Genomic DNA, 18,282 nt, shown 5'->3' with positions numbered 1-18,282 from the left:
AACAGCTGGCTGCCTGGTGCAGTTATAACAACCTTGAGCTGAACACGCTCAAAACAGTGGAGATGATCGTGGACTTCAGGAGGAACAGCCCAGCACTCCCCCCACTCACCATCATGAACAGCACTGTGGAAGCAGTGGAGTCATTCAGGTTCCTGGGCACTATCATCTCTCAGGACCTGAAGTGGGACAATCACATTGACTCCACTGTGAAAAAGGCCCAGCAGAGACTGTACTTCCTTCGCCAGCTGAGGAAGTTCAACCTGCCACAGGATCTGCTGATTCAGTTCTACTCAGCCGTCATTGAGTCTGTCTTGTGCGCTTCCATCACTGTCTGGTTTGGTTCAGCTACCAAATCAGACATCAGGAGACTACAACGGACAGCCCGGACTGCGGAGAGGATCATTGGTGCCCCCCTGCCAAACCTCCAGGACCTGTACTCTTCCAGAGTGAGGAAGAGAGCAGGTAAAATCATCGCAGACTCCACTCACCCTGGACACCACCTGTTTGAACTGTTACCGTCAAGACGGAGACTCAGATCACTGGCCACAAGAACATCTCGGCACAGGAACAGTTTCTTCCCACAGGCCATTTCCCTCCTGAACAGTTAACACTCCTCCCAAGGCATATGTAAGTGCAATACTCCCACTGTTTAGTGCAATATCCTACAACTCAGGTGATACTTATATGTAGATTTATTTATTTATAATATTCAAAACACTGTAAATAGGTTCATAATCTGTAAATCTGAAAATGTCTATTCTGACTAAACCCAACTGTGATAGTTTTATTCTCATATATTTATATTTTTATTTTTTATTCTTATAATTTGTAGTATTATGTTTCATGTTGTATTTGTATTTGTATATGTCCACTGGAAGCCTCAATACCAAAACAAATTCCTTGTGTGTGCAAGCACACTTGGCAATAAAGCTCTTTCTGCTTCTGATTCTGCATCACTGTGCACTTTTTCTGAGCCTTTACTGAAGCGAGCAATGCAGCAGACTTCTACCCAACATTCAAAATGGCATTTCATTGTGAAAGTGTGGACTCAGAGGAAGATCAGAAGGCGTTTTTAGCCAGTTGAAAATGCTAGACGCTCTGCTGAAAACGCCTTGCTGTGGGTGCTTGAGAGCGTTTTGGCAGCGCTGCATTTTTTCACTTGAGACGATTCGTTGCTATGATACAGAATAAAACTCCCATATTTGCTCCACCGCCTCAGGGTGGAGTCCCCTGGCCTCAGCTCCTGCCTCGACTGGAATATACAGTGCCCTCAGATAGCGTATTTTCTTGAGGGACCAAAATAAGAGGCCACCAACTTGAGATATGGAAGTATGCGTCTTTCAGATCTATCCTGACAAACCAGTCCTCGGATCTGATTTGAGTCACGATCTGTTTGAGTGTCAGCATCTTGGACTTGAGTTCCAGCACTGAACACTTCAACAGACGAAGATCTAGTATGTGACTCAGTTCTCCATCCTTTTTTGTAACAATGAGATAACGACTGTAAAGACCGACGCAATGTCAGGTGAGTACACCTGCTCTATAGCTTTCTTTGCTAACAGGGCCTTTACCTCTTGCTCCATTACTAGAGCCTGCTCGGGATGCACTAACGTGAGCAACACCCCGTTGTAACCTGGAGGACAAGAACCAAATCTGCCTCTTACTACCAACTGCAGGACCCATAGAGATATATTCGGCAGTAGCTTCCGAGCTGCCAGAAAATCTACCAAGGGAACCAGCCCCTCGAGGCTGGCCTCTGGTGTAATTGAGACAGCCAGTTTAGTGGGCCTGAAGCATACTGGCAGGAACCACCCGAACTGACTATTTTCGAACCCCCCTCAGAGGGCGCGAGTCCGACGCAATGTCGAGTTGACGCTGCGCCAGAAGCTCGCTGGAGACCGCTGCGCCCCGAAGCACCAAGGGTGGCGGGGTTGGCAGAACAATCCCCTGTGGGCACCGAGATGGAAAGGGCACCGTATAATGAGGTGTACACCGTTCCACCCCGGTTGGGGCTGCCCTCACTGGTCTGACGCAGGGGGCGCCAAGATCTTTTCTTTTGAGCCGAAGCCTTCTCAGCGTGAAGAACGGTCCTCGGATCCGGCTTCTGCTTTGAAGGCTTTGGCTGCTGTGTTGCGTATGAGAAACAAGACGCCTGGTGCTGCTCACGCCCAGCTTGTATCTTTCTCCATGATTTCCATCAACTTGAGCCAAAGGTGTCTCACAGTGACCACAAGGGCTGCCATAGACCGCCCAAATGTTCAGGCGGTCTCCTTAGTATCCCTGAGAGATAAATCTGTGGCCCGACAAAGTTCTCAAACCCCATCGGGACAAACTCCCTCACTTCTGTCCAAATACCCCAGCCGGTCTGCCTTATATGCTTGTAGCACTGCTATAGTGTGCAAGCAGCCTCCTGCTAGACCCACTGGCGTAAATGCTTTTCTCACTAGATTAAAAAATATATATTTTTTTAATGGTTTAGTGAGACAAGCCGACGCCTTCAGGGACGATACTAAACCGGGAGACAGATAGCTAGCAAGCGTCTGTTCTACCCGGGGTATTGCCCTATAGCCATACTCTCCAACCCCCTAATATCTGAATATACATGAACTTAGGGGCAAAAATACAAGAAGAATAAGGCTTTTTCCATGATCTAGACAGCTCCCTGTGCAGATCGGGAAAAAATGGAGGCCCCGTGATGGAGGTGAAAAAATAGAGGGAAGGAAACGCGTTCTTTATTTTTAGGACGAGCTCCCCTTTATTTCTGCTGGCCATTAAATATTTAATTTATCTACAGCCTTGGTAAGCACCTCCACCAGCTTTATTTTATTTTTATTTTATATATATTTTTTTTTTCTTTTTTTTCTCTTTTTATTAGTGCTGTCAAACGATTAAAATATTTAATCGCGATTAATCGCATTAATGCCATAGTTAACTCGCGATTAATCGCACATTTTTATCTATTCTAAATGTCCCTTGATTTCTATTTGTCTCATTATTTTTTCTAATTTTAATGCTCTTATCAACATGGAAAAGTGGATCAGCATTAAGTTTTTTCTTAGCTGTGGTATCCATGTGCTTCTGTCTGAAGTCATCCATTGTAGAGCTTAGATCGGGCCCAAAAAAATCAAGCCCGACCCGAGCCCGTGCGCATTGTGTCCGAGCCCGGCCCGACACATAAACTGTAATTATGAGCCCAAGCCCGATTTAAACCCGTCAATTTTTTTCATACGTGGGTCGTTATAACTGACGTTCTCAACTATTTTCTATGTTACTTTCTCCCGCCCGCAACATTTTTGTCCCGCTCCCGCCCGCAAATACACTCTTTTTTTTGTAGGCTACCTCCAAATACTTTCGCCTACGTGTCGCCACCATACACATCATCATAAATGCTCCTGATAAATTATTTGTTATTAAAGCATTAACACACAAACCACTGTTATAACATAAAAGCAAGCAGGCTACTGAGTGCATGGTTTGGCATGACTGAATGCGCGCAAAGTGCACTCCCTTAATAATTCCTAAAAAGCTGACATCAGTTCATCGCAATCTCACACATCTGTTATTATCAGTGAAGCTGACTGCACAATGCATCTTTCATAATATATACACTTTGTTTGTTATAATTTGAGGATTTGCCAGCTTACAGAATTCAGCACTGAACAAAAAGTCTGTCTTGAGCGGTGAGGGGAGTCTATTTTAAATGCTTCTGATGCTTCTTCATATGTCTGTGATTGGCTACATCCCTCAACGCTGCAAACATGTTATAAAAAGAAACTCTGGCCTGTAAATCGTTTCTATTTTGTTTTATTTGTTCTTGTAGTTTTTCTGCAACATATGAATAAAAATGTATTAGTTTTTATGTTTTATTCATAGATATTTCTAGTTTGCGGGAGTCCCGCGAATCGTTTTATTCTCCCGTATCCGCACACAGAGTGAGTGCATTACCGCTCGAGCCCGCCCTCGCACTCGGCCATCAAATCTAGTCCCGCGCCGCACTCTATTGCGTTGAGAGTGCACGTCTCTAGATCGGCGTCTCGCGCTCGCGCCATCCACTCAAAACGTACCGTTAGCCTACTACTCTTTGGCCGGCGCGCAAGCCCAAACAAGTACGTGCGGCGTGCCTGTTGTTTTGTTTCCGGTCTAGCTATCCGGTGTGGTGTTGTTTGCTAGGCCAAAAAGAGCGTTAATCTCGCGATAAAAAAATTTACGCCGTTAAAATGTGTTTGCGTTAACGCCGTTAATAACGCGTTTAACGCACAGCACTACTTTTTATATATACATTTATTTTATATATATATAAACTATTATATATGTGTATATATATTTCTCATACGCTGGGGAAAGAGATGGCAAATCCACTTCCCCCATGTAATGTGCTATGTTACTTTCAATGCCCAGCACATCTACCTCCTCAGAGGCGGAAGAGACCGCAGCACGGGCTTCCGAGACCGGAGAGAGAGCAATGGATCCCTCGTGGAAAGGGAGGAGATAAGATCCGCGGACCCGTCTCAAACCCCGTAAAGAGATCTGTTGTGTTTGTGTAGGACTCAATAACCACACCGTGAGGCTTCGTTCATGTTGGGTTTACTGAACTGACGCAAAACTCACATTTGTTGACCCTTGCCGTCAATCACTGCCGAAAGCCTTAAAGGCCCCGTAACATGTCACTAGCAGTGAATAGCATACAGAGTCCAACAGGAAACAATGCTGAACATTTTCAGACATAACATTTTCTCCCCCCCCCGGAAACTGAAACATAACATTCGGCCCACATTCCCCAGAGTCACAATCACCCTGTCACATAGTCCCCATGCCAGACGGGCGGGACCCTCATTCTCTGAAGGCGTGCTGGCCGTGAAGCTGCGTCGGGTGGCGCTGGTCGATTACCCCTCAACCGGTTAGCTCTTGGCCTGTGCTGCCAACCTAGAGCCACTGCTGAGGACAGAGGTAATACAGGTGCTGTGGGGGCTGCGACTCTGTGCAGGCGGTTTGAGTGCCAACGACTCCCATTCTCCAATCTGTAAGTGGCAGGACCCAACTGCTTAGTCACCCACAGGGTCTCTGACCAGTATGACTGCAGCTTATTTTGGCGGTGGAGGTGTTGAAAGTGAGGGGTTTTGCACTCTGTGCGTGGCATCAAACCTTGCTTTCATCCGAGCCTGCGAACCTTTCACCTGAGCTCTGGCTTTCTGGAGCCCTGGGCTTCCACGTGTAGGAGCTGGCTCAGCTCTCAAACAGTCCAGTGGTTGCTTTAGTTCACGCCCAATCATGAGCAATGCAGGTGACACACCAGTGGTGGAATGTTTTGATGCCCGGATGGTCAGGAGAGTTTGGTCGAGTGCGTTGCTCAAGGTTTTCCCTTCCTCCAAGCAAGCTCGGATTCCATTTTTAAGAGTTTTATTCAGTCTTTCAACCTCCCATTACTCTCTGGGTGATACACTGCTGTCCTGATGTGCTTGATGGACCGTATCGTTAGAAACTCAGTGAACTCTGCCGACGCAAATTGGGGCCCGTTATCCGTTGTGACAACACTGGGGAGGCCCCAGCGCCCAAACAGGTTGTCCAGGCGGTCGATGATGGAGTGTGCAGTAATGGAGCTCAGCTGAATAACCTCTGGCCACTTTGAATGAAGATCGTGCACAACCAGCAGGTAGCGAGCATGAGCAGGTGCCCCGTGAAGTTCTCCACAGAGGTCGACCTGAATATGTTCCCAGGGTGAAGACGGCCAAGGGGTCGGGGTGAGAGGGGCTGTGGCAGGCTGATCAGTTTTCCCATTCAGGAGGCAGCAGGCGCAGTTACGCACCAGCTCCTCAACATCAGAGTCTATGTGGGGCCACCACACTGTGTCACGGCAGCGCTGCTTCACCTTGACCACCCCCAGGTGCAGGATGTGGACCCAGTCTTCGTCGCTCTCTGACTAGACAGGAGGTCGGCCACCGTGTTGGCCCGCCCAGGCATAAACTCCAGACTGAAGTTATACTGATTCAGCCTGTCAGCCCACCGCAGAAGTCTCATGGGCCTGTGCCCCGAGCCTTTAGTCGCCAGCAGTGCCGTCAGTGCTTGGTGGTCTGTGCGGATGGTGAAAGGCCTCCCGTATAGGTAAACATGCCAGCGTTCGCACGCCCACAGGCAGGCCAGGGCTTCCCTCTCCCCCACCGAATACTTCTGCTCTGCTGGAGTAAGTGCCCGTGAGGCAAAAGCCACCGGGCGTTCCACCCCCTCTTGCATCTGTGAGAGCACAGCGCCTAGCGCCACCCTGGAGGCGTCGCAGGTGACCAAAGTGGGTGCGGTCAGGCTGAAGTGGGACAGTGTGGGTGGGAACGTGAGCTGCCGTTTGATGATGCACACGGCAGGCCGGGGTCCAGTCCCACGTAACATCCTTCCTGAGCAGCCGGTGGAGGGGGGCCATTGAGTCAGAGTAGTGTGGCATGGATCTGAGGGAATATGCGGCCATCCCCAGGAAGGAAGACAGCTGGGATGGTGAATGCGGGTCTGGCAGGGACAGAATGGCCTCAGTGTGGGACATAATCGGGGCGATGCCCTCCTTCGAGAGCCTGAAGCCCAGGAACTCGACCTCCTCAACCCCGAACATGCATTTCTCAGAGTTCAATGTGACCCCATGCTGTTCGAAACGCTGAAAGACCTGCTCCAGGCGATCGTCATGTAGTGCGGTGGAGGGCGCATGCACCACCACGTCATCCAGGTAGATGGAGACACCCTGGATACCAGCCAGTATGAGTGACATTATCTTCTGAAAACAGCTCGGGGCTGATGAAAGTCCAAATGGCATGCGTTTAAACCTTAAAACCTCCACGTGGGTGACAAATGCTGTAAGATCCATGCTGGCCGGTGCCAGAGGGACCTGGAGGTAGCCGTTGCGTAAGTCCATCTTACTGAAAACAGTGGAGCCGTGGAAATGGCTAGTGAGCTCCTCAGCCGTAGTTAGGGGGGACTTATCAAGGATGATGGCTCACCAGGTTAGACACCCACGGCGAGGCGTCGACGGGCTCTATGACGTTCGCCTCCACCAGGCGATGCAGTTCAGCCTCCACCTCGTCACGGAGGGCCAGGGGAATGCGCCGTAGGGGCTGGATAACAGGGCGGACTGACAGGTCCACAGTGGGCTGGTGTACAAAACCAGTCATGCGTCCAAGCCCGTTGAACAGTTGTGGGTAGCGGTCAGGCCAGGAGGCGGCAACCTGCAGGACATGCAGGCCCCTAGCATCACTCACAGTAAAACCCAGGGCAAGGAATAAGTCTAGGCCCATAATGTTAGCTCCCTTCCGGGTGATGCAGAACTTGATGGCAGGCGCACATTGTTGATCATACCTGACGGGCAGGCGGGCCACACCCAGAGTGGAGATGGGAAAATGGCCGTAGCCTAACAGGGGTTTAGCCGCTGCTTCCAGAGGCACGTGACTGAAAAAGCGGTCATATGTGCATTTGTTCAGAATTGACACTTTCGCCCCTGTGTCCATGAGGAGTGGAATGAGAGCTGTACCCACAAGGCATGTGCAGAGCTTGAACTAAGGTTGTGAGGTCTGTACAGTGTTTATGGGGACAGCCGCAGTATCATGGCAAGCAGGGGAGGAGAGACAGCAGCGTGCAAAATGGTTCAACTTGTTGCAGTTACGTCAACGTTTCCCCTGGGCAGGGCATGACTGATCTCTGGTTGCATGTTTAGGGGAGCCACAGTTGCTACAGCTCTTGTGCCCCCTCTCCCTGGGCCCCCTTTCCACTCTCTGTACATCCAAATGGTCACTCACCCAGTCAGCCGCCTCTGCAGTCTCTGTGTGCTGAACTGACGGTGGTGATGATGTCACAGGCTCGTGCACAGCACGGCCGAACTTGCACCGCTCAATTAGGGCCGTTTCTAACTGCTTTCCAATTACTAAAGCGTCAGTTAGTGTCGTGGACTCTGGCTCTAGTAAAAGTCTCTCCCTCAGTTGGTTACATGACGTTTTCTCTATTAACTGGTCAACTATAAGTCCGTCCTCCAAAGCCCGGAAAATCACAAAGTCTAGCTAGCTGACGTAATGCTGATACATAGTGGACAACGGTCTCAGTCGGCTTTTGTGTTCTCTGACGAAACTCAAAACGGTGCATCCGCCGGCTTCTTCTGGAGCTGAAGTGGGTCTTCAAGGCGGCCGTGGCTGTGACGTACTTATCATCCGATAAAGTGAGCGTGGCGAAGATTCGCTGTCCCTCCTGCCCGAGACAATGGCGCAGGAGAGCGCACTTCCTCGCCTCCGCTAGATCCGAGTGTCCCAAAGCTAGCAAATAATCCTCAAACGACGTCAGCCAGTGATCCCAAGGAACAGCTGGGTCACAGGGAACAGGTAGGAAAGGTGGCGGTGGTGGTAAGACGAGTTAAGACATCCTCGTTCGCCAAATGTTGTGTTTGTGTAGGACTCAATAACCACACCGTGTTGCTTCGTTCATGTTGCGTTTACTGAACTGACGCAAAACTCACATTTTTTTACCCTTGCCGTAAATCACTGCCGAAAGCCTTAAAGGCCCCGTAACATGTCACTAGCAGTGCATAGCATACAAAGTCCAACAGGAAATATAGCCGAACATTTTCAGACATAACAAGATCCTATTCGCGATACACAGGAATGCATTCTCCGCGCTTTCTCGGCAGACGCGGGTCCTGCACCCTGAGAATTGCAAGCCTGGCCACTTCCCTCGAAAAGTGACAGGCGGGAGCGAAGCGAAAGCTTCTCACAATGTTGGCAATCAGCCAAGGCTGATACCGCATGTTCCACTCCCAACACATCACACAAAGCTTGTGTGTGTCCCTACTCGTTAAATAACGCGAGCAGGGAGAACACAGAGTTTGTGCAATTGTTTCCATACTGTGTATATATGTATATATCAGACAGACAACAATAAATATTCACAGACAGTTTTGACACAGAGCGCTTTGCTGAGGCACAAAAGCTAACGCGAGTAACGCACCGGATGTGCTTATATCCTTTCCTGGTCATGACGTCACCTGCCCGTGGCGCTCATTCATTCAATTGGACTAGTTCACATACGTGCTTCAGAGGTAATCACGCGAAGGCGTTCCCAAAGCGTCATCGACGCATCGTGAGTTCCCTCGAAAGGGAATAAGTCATTTTCATTATGACTGCCAACACCTTTAAACAATTCAATTCAATTCAATTCAAATTTATTTGTATAGCGCTTTTCACAATACACATTGTCTCAAAGCAGCTTTACAGAAATTGCATTTCGGAAATGTACATAGAAAAATATAGTTAGTTAATCAAGTATTAATTTATGGCATAACATATCGCCGGCTTTGAGTCGTCTCTTCACAGGCGTCGAGTCGTCTCTTCACAGGCGTTGGGGCATCTGAAGTCTCCGTGAGAGGCTGGATACAAACTGGAGCTGACGAACGCTATTTACCTCGGGACTAGCGTCCCGAGATAACAGCAGAAAGGCAGATGGGAAATAATTAGCATAGCTGATGTTCATAATGTTAATGCATTCGAACTGATTCAGCAGTAGTATCAAAGGTTAAGCATTAAGTGAATGCTTGGTTAAAGAGATGCGTCTTTAATCTAGTTTTAAACAATTAAATAGAATTTAACAATTCTATTATAAGGTTTTATAGCAGACACATTTCTTGATTAAACCCTGGTCATTTGGTCAAAGACTGAATTTTAAGATCAGTGTATTAATAGGAGAGCATCTAGAGTCCTGTGTTTTAACCATACATGGTAACAAAATAAATTATGTTTCAGTATATCACACGCTAATGTAATGAAGTACAAATCTTAAAATTATTAACATAAGTATTTTTTAAGTACTTGAAAAATATTTGGTAATTTAAGTAATTCGTCAAACTTGGTAACTCTTGCCTGACCCGATTTCTGTTGCTCTTTCACACTCGTTTACTGTCTCTCTCTCTCTCTCGCTCTCTCTTTCTGGCTGTCTTTCATTCTGTTTGTTTCATGTAGTAGGTGATTGCACAATTTAAATTAACAAAAATCAAAGACCTGCTTGATCATCAGGTTCCAGGGTATTTGAATGACAAAAACCATTATCAGCCTATAAAGTATAAAAGGCAGCAGTTAGACAGACAGCAACTGGACAGAATCCCACAAAGAATAGCAAACATGGGCAAGGTATGTATTGGGTATAGCTGTCAAAAACAGCAAAAACCTCTATGATATGGTTAAATTCAAAGATTATTATTATTATTTTATTTTTTAATGTGGGAAAATGCCAAATTCATACAAATGTTTTAGGTCATTTTATTGAACATTTGCTGCATACACAAGCTCTAAATAAACATACCTGGCCTGTAATGCAAGCAACAACAACAACAACAAAAAAAAAGCAAGTAACTAATTATTAAAGGTTACAGTGAGTCCATCAACTTATATTTAAATATACACACTTTTATTGGTAGATTATCTTCTACGAGGACAGGAACTTCCAGGGTCGCTCCTATGAGTGCAGCAGTGACTGCGCTGACATGTCTACCTACCTCAGCCGCTGCAACTCCTGCAGAGTGGAGAGCGGTTGCTTTGTTGTTTTTGACCGTCCTAACTTCATGGGAAACCAGTTCTTTATGAGGAGGGGCGAGTATGCTGATTACATGCGCATGGGAATGAGTGATGGCATCAGGTCCTGTCGCATGGTTCCTCAGGTAACACATTTATTCAACCAGTAATCAATGCCAGTCCCAAAATGCAAACGTACCTTATGCTGGTGACCAGCAATGCTGGATTTTTCAGCATGGATTAAGTTATATGATTCAGTGCATTTGAATCAGAGTGTTCTGAATCATACATGCACTAAAATCAGACTGAATTAAAACATTTCTTTTTAATTTACAGTACAGGGGATCATATAGTATGAAGATCTATGAGAGGGAGAACTTTGGAGGTCAGATGTATGAGCTGACAGATGACTGCGATTCCTTCCTGGACCGTTTCCGCATGTCTGACTGCCAGTCCTGTCATGTGATGGGTGGCCACTGGCTCATGTATGAGCAGCCCAACTACAGAGGAAGGATGATCTACTTTAGGCCTGGAGAGTACAGGAGCTTCAGGGATATGGGATACAGCAACGTCAGATTCAGCTCTGTTAGAAGAATCATGGACTTGTGTTAAATTCACGGTTTAAAAACATAAATGATAATATAAGTATAAACAATAAAATTCTCATAATGCATTTATGTTGTTGTCTGTTATGTTGGCCTATATACACACCATATCCTTTTTACCAGTATATAGCACCAGTATAAAAACCAGTGGAAAATACAACATATCAAATAAATTTTAATTAAATTTTAACTCTCTCCTCTCGCTCTACTGCCCATTCCAAAAAAAATAAAAAAATAAAAAAATATATAAATAAATATATATACATGTTTATACATTAGCAATGTATGATTGTTTTTGACGTTTGCATGCATTTATTACAATACTTTTGTACCACAATGTATCATTCATACACTTCTGAATAATGAACCTGTCATACACACAAAAATGGAAAAGAGCAATTTGAAAAACTTATGTGGACAATGTTGGTAATTATATAAACTCTTAAAAAGATAATACTTTTTAACATCACAATCAGCTAATCTTCAAAATGTTTGCTCTTAAACATTAGTTTTGGATTGATCTAATTTTAGGGTTTACACTGAAAAAAATTCTATTTTATCAAAGAAGTCATGAGGCGCATTTCCATTACAGATTTGCACAAAACTTTTGCGTTTTTTTCTAAATGTCGACAAAAAACTATTGCGAAATGACGGTGTTTCCATTGTACGATGTTATACGACTAAAACGTAATTTTTTTCCTCTTGCGATAAATCATTCCAAAAATCACGACGATAGATGTTGGTAGGTTTATGTATATCCCAGCCACTGCAATGGCCATTACTATTAATCGAAGGACACGTATGTGTGTTATCCAAGCATTAATGGTAAGGAAAGACCCTTATACTTGGAGCGGCTGGTGTTTCTGGGTGTTTCTCCCTCACATCTGCTTCGAGGTCTTGATTGTGGCATTTCTTTGAGGTTTAGAATCCAGTGTTCCTGTAATTATTTTGTCTTTTATGAATTTAATAAAGAACTTTGTCTTGTATTCTGTCCAAACGTACCGCGTCATCTACGTTAGGTGACCTGTAAATGCGCAAAAACTGTTTCCATTGCAGTTTTGCGAAATATCTCTTTTTTGAATTGCCTGAAAAACCACCTCATGTCAGCGTAAAAACTTTTTTGCGATAAATGAAGCTCTAGCATAAGTTCTGGCGGGAGGACTCAATTGTTACGTCACTCATTACCTTCTCATTTGTCCAATCGTGTTCTAATATTGTGGTATATAAGATAGGTACTGACACATGTCTGAGATCGCAGATGCTGACGCTTCCATTTATGCTCCTGTTCAGCCGCCAACCAACATGTCTCAGGACACGTATTGTTTACAATTATCGAGTTCCGACGATGGATATGTCCCGCCGTCTTTCCTGCTGCACGCCACAGTTCCTGCAATCAGTGCCGCATCTCCCCGTGGGCACAGCGGTTTTAGGAGAGTTTTTGATAAGCCAAGGCCTCTAAAGAGATAATCTGGCAGGAAGAGAACTGCAAAATCATCCTCAACTTGTCCAGCAAAAGAACCTTGCTGTTTCCACGGGTGCATTTATCCCGCAGAATCAACGATCCACCAACATGAATCAACAACTCCGCAATTCACGAGAGGCGATCTTCTCACACTGGTTTTCAAGTTCCATCTCCACGTCCAAGGATTTCAAGTTGGGTTTTCAAATTTTGGTAGGCGCTTCCACCAGCCACTTTTAATATGTCCCATCTACCATGATTAAACTTCATTCAGGTATAGAAAAAAGAGGCCGCACTTTGCATAGACAGTTTATTTTACACAAACGCGTTTCGGCGTGTGCCTTCTTCAGTGTGCCTAACTTCATTCAGGTAAATATTTCTTTCCTGTTTCCTACACCAGCCGCAGAGTTAAAATTGATGTCTAAGGTGACGTGGCGAGTTTCTAATAACTGCTGATCTGCAGACTGCAACGCGGCATACAGCAAAGCTCTAAACAGCAGGGCCGGTTAGCTCACCTTAATGTTGTAACAAGTGTAAGCAAAGTTCCGTGTAACTAATATTCCACAGTACAGTTGTAATCTAATAATATCAGCGTCGTCGATACCACGCTCTCATGGGCAGTTGCAAATACCCACTAACAACTGCGTATCTCTATAGAAATAAAATAAGATTAAGAGCTTTTATGCATATGCCATATTCAGAGGTCGCACTCCTCAGAACGTCTGCCCATTCACCAGTGTTCGATTATATTCAATAATGTATAAAAAAATATATATATAAAAAAATAAAAAATAAACATCTGAAAATGCAGAGAGCAAGTTTGTCATTGGCCGTGATGCATATACCGTTGTAGATATCTCTACAATGGCAGTAAATTACATATTTACATAAATGTTGTAATTTCACAAACAACTATTTTTCACAATATTTAGGCCAACATAAAACGTACTCGGTTACTAACGTAACCTCGGTTCTCTCTAGAGAGGGAACGAGTACTGCGCAATATCTTACGCTACGGGGGAAAACCTCTTTTCCACGAGATATTGAAGCCAAAAATTATCCTTAATTTTGAATTAATGTAAAACGCTGTGCGGCAGCATGCAGACATAGGCAAGATTGGCTCACGCACCTATTGGCTGCCCTGCGGCAACAGCAGCAGCCTATCGAGAGAGGCCCTGCGTGATGTGATACCCAATGGGGGCGCTTCGCGCCCATTTCGTCACATCCCGCCAGAAAAGGCATGGCCTTGGCCTATAAATACGCTCGACAGGCTGATACAAACTGGTTTTCATCACTGAAGCGAACCAGCGCTGTTGTATGCACGGCACGGCAAGGCAAGGCACGACAAGATACGCAGTACTAGTTCCCTCTCTAGAGAGAACCGAGGTTACGTTAGTAACCGAGTACGTTCTCTTACGAGAGTATCTCTCGTACTGCGTAATATCTTAGGCTATGGGGAACAGCGGGGCAGATAGTACTGAATTCTAGACCGACAGCAGCTTGGCCTGTAAGGCGGGAACCTCTAGGTTATAAAACCTTATAAATGTAGACGGCGAGGCCCAGCCTGCCACCATACAGATATCCTGCAAGGAAATCCCGCTAGACCACGCCCACGACGAGGCCACGCCTCTCGTGGAGTGCGCTCTGACACCCAAAGGACACTGCAGGCCCTTAGAAGTGTAAGCCAGCGCTATGGCATCGACAATCCATCTGGATAGGCTCTGTTTTGATGCGGCCAGTCCCTTGGAGCGTCCGCCGAACAAAACAAAGAGCTGCTCGGTCTGTCTGAAGACAGACGAGCGGGATACATAAGCTCTCAGTGCCCTGACAGGGCAAAGGAGACTCGCATCCTCCTCCTCCTCATGAACCGGGAGGGCGCACAGGGAAATAACCTGGGCCCTGAAAGGTGTGTTGAGGGATTTGGGCAAGTACCCAAGCCTTGGTTTGAGTATGACTTTTGAGTCATTAGGCCCAAACTCCATATATGACGCGCTTACTGAGAGCGCTTGTAAGTCCCTTATGCGCTTCACTGAAGCGAGAGCCATAAGAACACAGTTTTGAAAGACAGTTGTTTCATGTCTGACAAATGGATTGGCTCGAATGGGGCACCTTTCATGGCTTCCAAAACCGTAGAAAGGTCCCACACAGGGACTAAGGGGGTCTGGGAGGATTCAGCCTCCGAGCTCCCCTGAGGAATCGCACGACCAGGTCGTTTTTCCCCAGTGACTGGCTAGACACAGGTTTTGCAAACGCCGCTATGGCCGCCACGTATACTTTGAGCGTGGATGGGGTTCTGCCCTTATCCAACAGCTCCTGAAGGAAGGAGAGCACTTCCGTGACCCCGCAGTCTACAGGTGAAAAGCCCTGAGCTTGACACCAAGCAGAGAACACTGACCATTTCGAGGAATAGAGCCGTCTAGTAGACGGGACTCTAGCCTGCGTGATCGTGTTTAACACTCCCTCCGGGAGGTTAGCGGGTACCCGTTGATGGCCCATGCATGTAGGGACCATAATTTCGGGCGAGGATGCCAAATTGGGCCCTTTGCCTGAAAGAGGAGGTCTCTCCTCACCGGTATAGGCCACGGGGAAGTGCTGGTCAGCCGCATTAGGACTGGGAACCAAATCTGGTTCGTGCAGAGCGGAGCCACGAGCAGCACTGGGCATCCGTTTTCCCTAATTCGTTCCAGCACTTGAGGCAGGAGCGAGACGGGGGGAAAAGCATAGAGGGGGCAGCGGGGCCATACGTGGGCCAGCGCATCCCTGCTCTTGGAGAAAAAGTTCGGACAGTGAGCGTTCTCTTGGGACGCGAACAGGTCCACTTGCGCTCTGCCGAATGTCTCCCACAGCAGTTGGATCGTCTGCGGGTGCAGCGACTATTCCCCTGCTGGGACATTGTTTCTGTACAGACTGTCTGGTCCCAGATTCAGGCGACCAGGCACATGCGCTGCTTTCAGTGAAAGCAGGTTGTGCTGAGCCCAGACCAGGAGGCGTTCCGTCAGCCTGTAAAGGTTTCGGGACCTGACGCCGCCCTGGCGATTTATGTATGCCACCACTGACATGTTGTCTGACCGGACCAAGACATGGTGGCCTTCTAAATGGGGACAAAAGCACCGTAGCGCGTTGTCGACTGCCAACAGTTCTACACAGTTTATGTGTAGATACTTCTCCCGTTCTGACCACTGGCCAAAGAACGGTCTGCCCTCGAGCAGCGCTCCCCATCTCGAGATGGAGGCGTCCGTGGACACCACCTTCACACTCGAGGGAGTCCCCAAACTCACGCCTGACTGATACCAGTCGGCTATTTTCCAAGGTTCCAGAGCCGAAACGCATTCCATGTCGACCTTGAGGCGAAACAGACCAGAGTTCCATTTCCCGGGTGGAACTCGCGCTTTCAGCCATAACTGCAGTGGGCGCATGCAAAGCAGGCCCAGCTAAAGTACCGAAGATGCCTTAGGCCATGAGGCCCAGCATTGTCTGAAACCTTTTGAGCGGGACTATAGTGCCGCAGCGGAAGGATTTCGCGGCGCGCTGAATGTCCAATCCGCGCTCTGGCGACGGACGTGCTGTCATAGACAGCGAGTCCAGCACTGTTCCCAGAAAAGAAATTTTCTGGCTGGGAAACAGCGAACTCTTCACCCAATTGACTGTGAGACCCAGATTCTCGAGATGCTCGAGTAATGTGGTTCTGTGTTCTATGAGCTCTGAGTGTGATCGAGCTAGAATCAGTCAATCGTCCAAGTAGTTCAAGACTCGCATGCCCTGAAGTCTCAGGGGTGCGAGAGCCGCGTCCATGCACTTCGTAAATGTACTTGGTGTGCAAGGGACAGGCCGAACGACAAGACTGTGTATTGATATGCCTGGCCCTCGAAGGCGAATCTCAAGAATTGCCTGTGACGTGACGCTATTTGTATTTGGAAATAGGCGTCTTTCAGATCTATTGACATAAACCAGTCTCCCTGGCGAACTTGCGCAAGGATTTTCCTGGACAAAGGACAAACCCCGTGGGGTTGAGCGTGTCTGTGAGGGAATATGGGCACGGGACAGCGGGCACACTCACTGCACTGAGAACACCGTCGGCTAGTGCTGACTGAATGTGTGTTGGTTTCGTTTTTATAGAAACCGTGGGACACGCATTGTGTAGTGTTTGTGGGCACTGTGTCGTGGGCACGTTCACTACATTTTTTGCACAATCGACATGAGTCGATCTCATTTGTGCGAACCCTGCACTGTGGCGGGCTTTGTTTGTGTGTAGAAATGAACACTGGGCTGTGGGCATTTTTATTACACTCATAACACCATTGCCTGTGGCTGGAATACCAGAAAATACACAGCTTATATGATTTTTCTGGGTTGCCGTGGAAACGGCATTTGTGTTCAGGCAAGCGGGCCATGGTACTGGCTTGTTTACTGCAAAATACACTGGAACAGTCGCATTTTCTTGGAACTGAATGAGCGAAAAGTTTTGTTGTAAGTCTGGCCGTGGCGAGACTAAATTTAAACTGCTGCGAGAGCTGGGATCGAACATGGGTCTCCAGTGCAAAGGATTTGGGTTTCACCAATGAGCCACAGGGGGAAACAACAAAAACTTAAATTAGCCCGAGCACATAAGAGAGCGCCATCACAGTTTTGTGTGTGTCGGCGTTTGTTTGCAGGCGTACGTGTTATACAACAGGCTCATTGCTGCAGAATTGAAATTTTCAGCCGATCAAACTAAGAGGAGCTGAGAAATGTTTGAGAAATGGAGATTGGTCCGGCCTCGGCGGGACTAAAACACACTCTTTCCTCATTTTGCCGGTGACGCACGCCCACGGGGGGCGTCGAGCAGATAAGAGAGCGTCATCACAGTTCTGTGTGTGTCGGCGTTTGTTTGCAGGCGTGCGTGTTGTACAACAGGCTCACTGCTGCAATATTGAAATTTCCAGCCGCTCAAACTAAGAGGAGCTGAGAAATGTTTGAGAAATGGAAATTGGTCCGGCCTCGGCGGGTCTAAAACACACTCTTTCCTCATTTCGCCGGTGACGCACGCCCACGGGGGGCGGGGTAGCTTTCTTATAACGTAAAGAAAACTAGCCGCGGTTTTGTTGCTGGCCCGTTTCCCTGACGACTCGCGGGCAGAAGGGGGGAGATCCAAAGAGCTCGCCCAATCCTCACTGTCCGACGCCAGGATAGGGCAGCTGGCCTTCTCTACAGATGCAGCTATCTCGTCGTCATAATGGCGGAGGCGGCGGCGCACGGCGGCCGTTGTCCGTCAGTGAGCGACTCGATTGAAGCTGATGAAGCTGGCGGGCGAACCGGCAAGCTTTCATGGGCTGGAGAAGGCTTTGGGACCCGCTGAGTATGGCGCTTTACGGCGCGGCACTACAGCGGGCGGGAGTGCAGACTCGGAGAAAAAATGCCAGGCGAGTCCTCAGAGTCACCATGGCAATAAGAGCTGCATGATCCTTACCCAGGCGGGAATCGCAGATGAAATGGCGGTCCCCGTCGCTGAGTGCGGCTCGGCACGAGCCACAGGAACGAAGCATCTTTAAAAAGACGCTGCTCTTTTAGATAAAGAGAGTTTACTCTCAGCAGAGTAAAAGGATATTGACGCCGGAAAGCGTAGCAGGTACGGCGGCTGAAGGCGGCGAGGTGAAGGCCAGCGGCTTCAGGCTCGAAGGCTCGTCCCGCAGAAGGCTTACAGTCAGACGGTGTGACTTCTCAC

General features: G+C 47.6%; 2 protein-coding genes across 2 annotated transcripts in view; one reads left to right on the top strand and one right to left on the bottom strand.

Moving 5' to 3' along the window:
- The window catches only part of crygs3 (crystallin, gamma S3), a 102,027-nt gene that overhangs the window by 30,889 nt on the left and 52,856 nt on the right, over positions 1-18,282 (bottom strand). The window lies entirely within an intron of this gene.
- crygm3 (crystallin, gamma M3) lies at positions 7,477-11,129 on the top strand. The gene is made up of 4 exons (XM_077216305.1): positions 7,477-7,497; positions 9,972-10,136; positions 10,424-10,663; positions 10,854-11,129. Exons 1-4 carry the CDS (start codon positions 7,477-7,479, stop codon positions 11,127-11,129), a joined length of 702 nt encoding a protein of 233 aa, XP_077072420.1.

This window comes from Siphateles boraxobius, unplaced genomic scaffold, assembly GCF_051911475.1.
Source record: "Siphateles boraxobius isolate OS27281-9 unplaced genomic scaffold, OSU_SipBor_1 7, whole genome shotgun sequence".
In the NCBI taxonomy this organism is placed as follows: Eukaryota; Metazoa; Chordata; class Actinopteri; order Cypriniformes; family Leuciscidae; genus Siphateles; species Siphateles boraxobius.
This window is presented reverse-complemented; position numbering and strand designations above follow the sequence as displayed.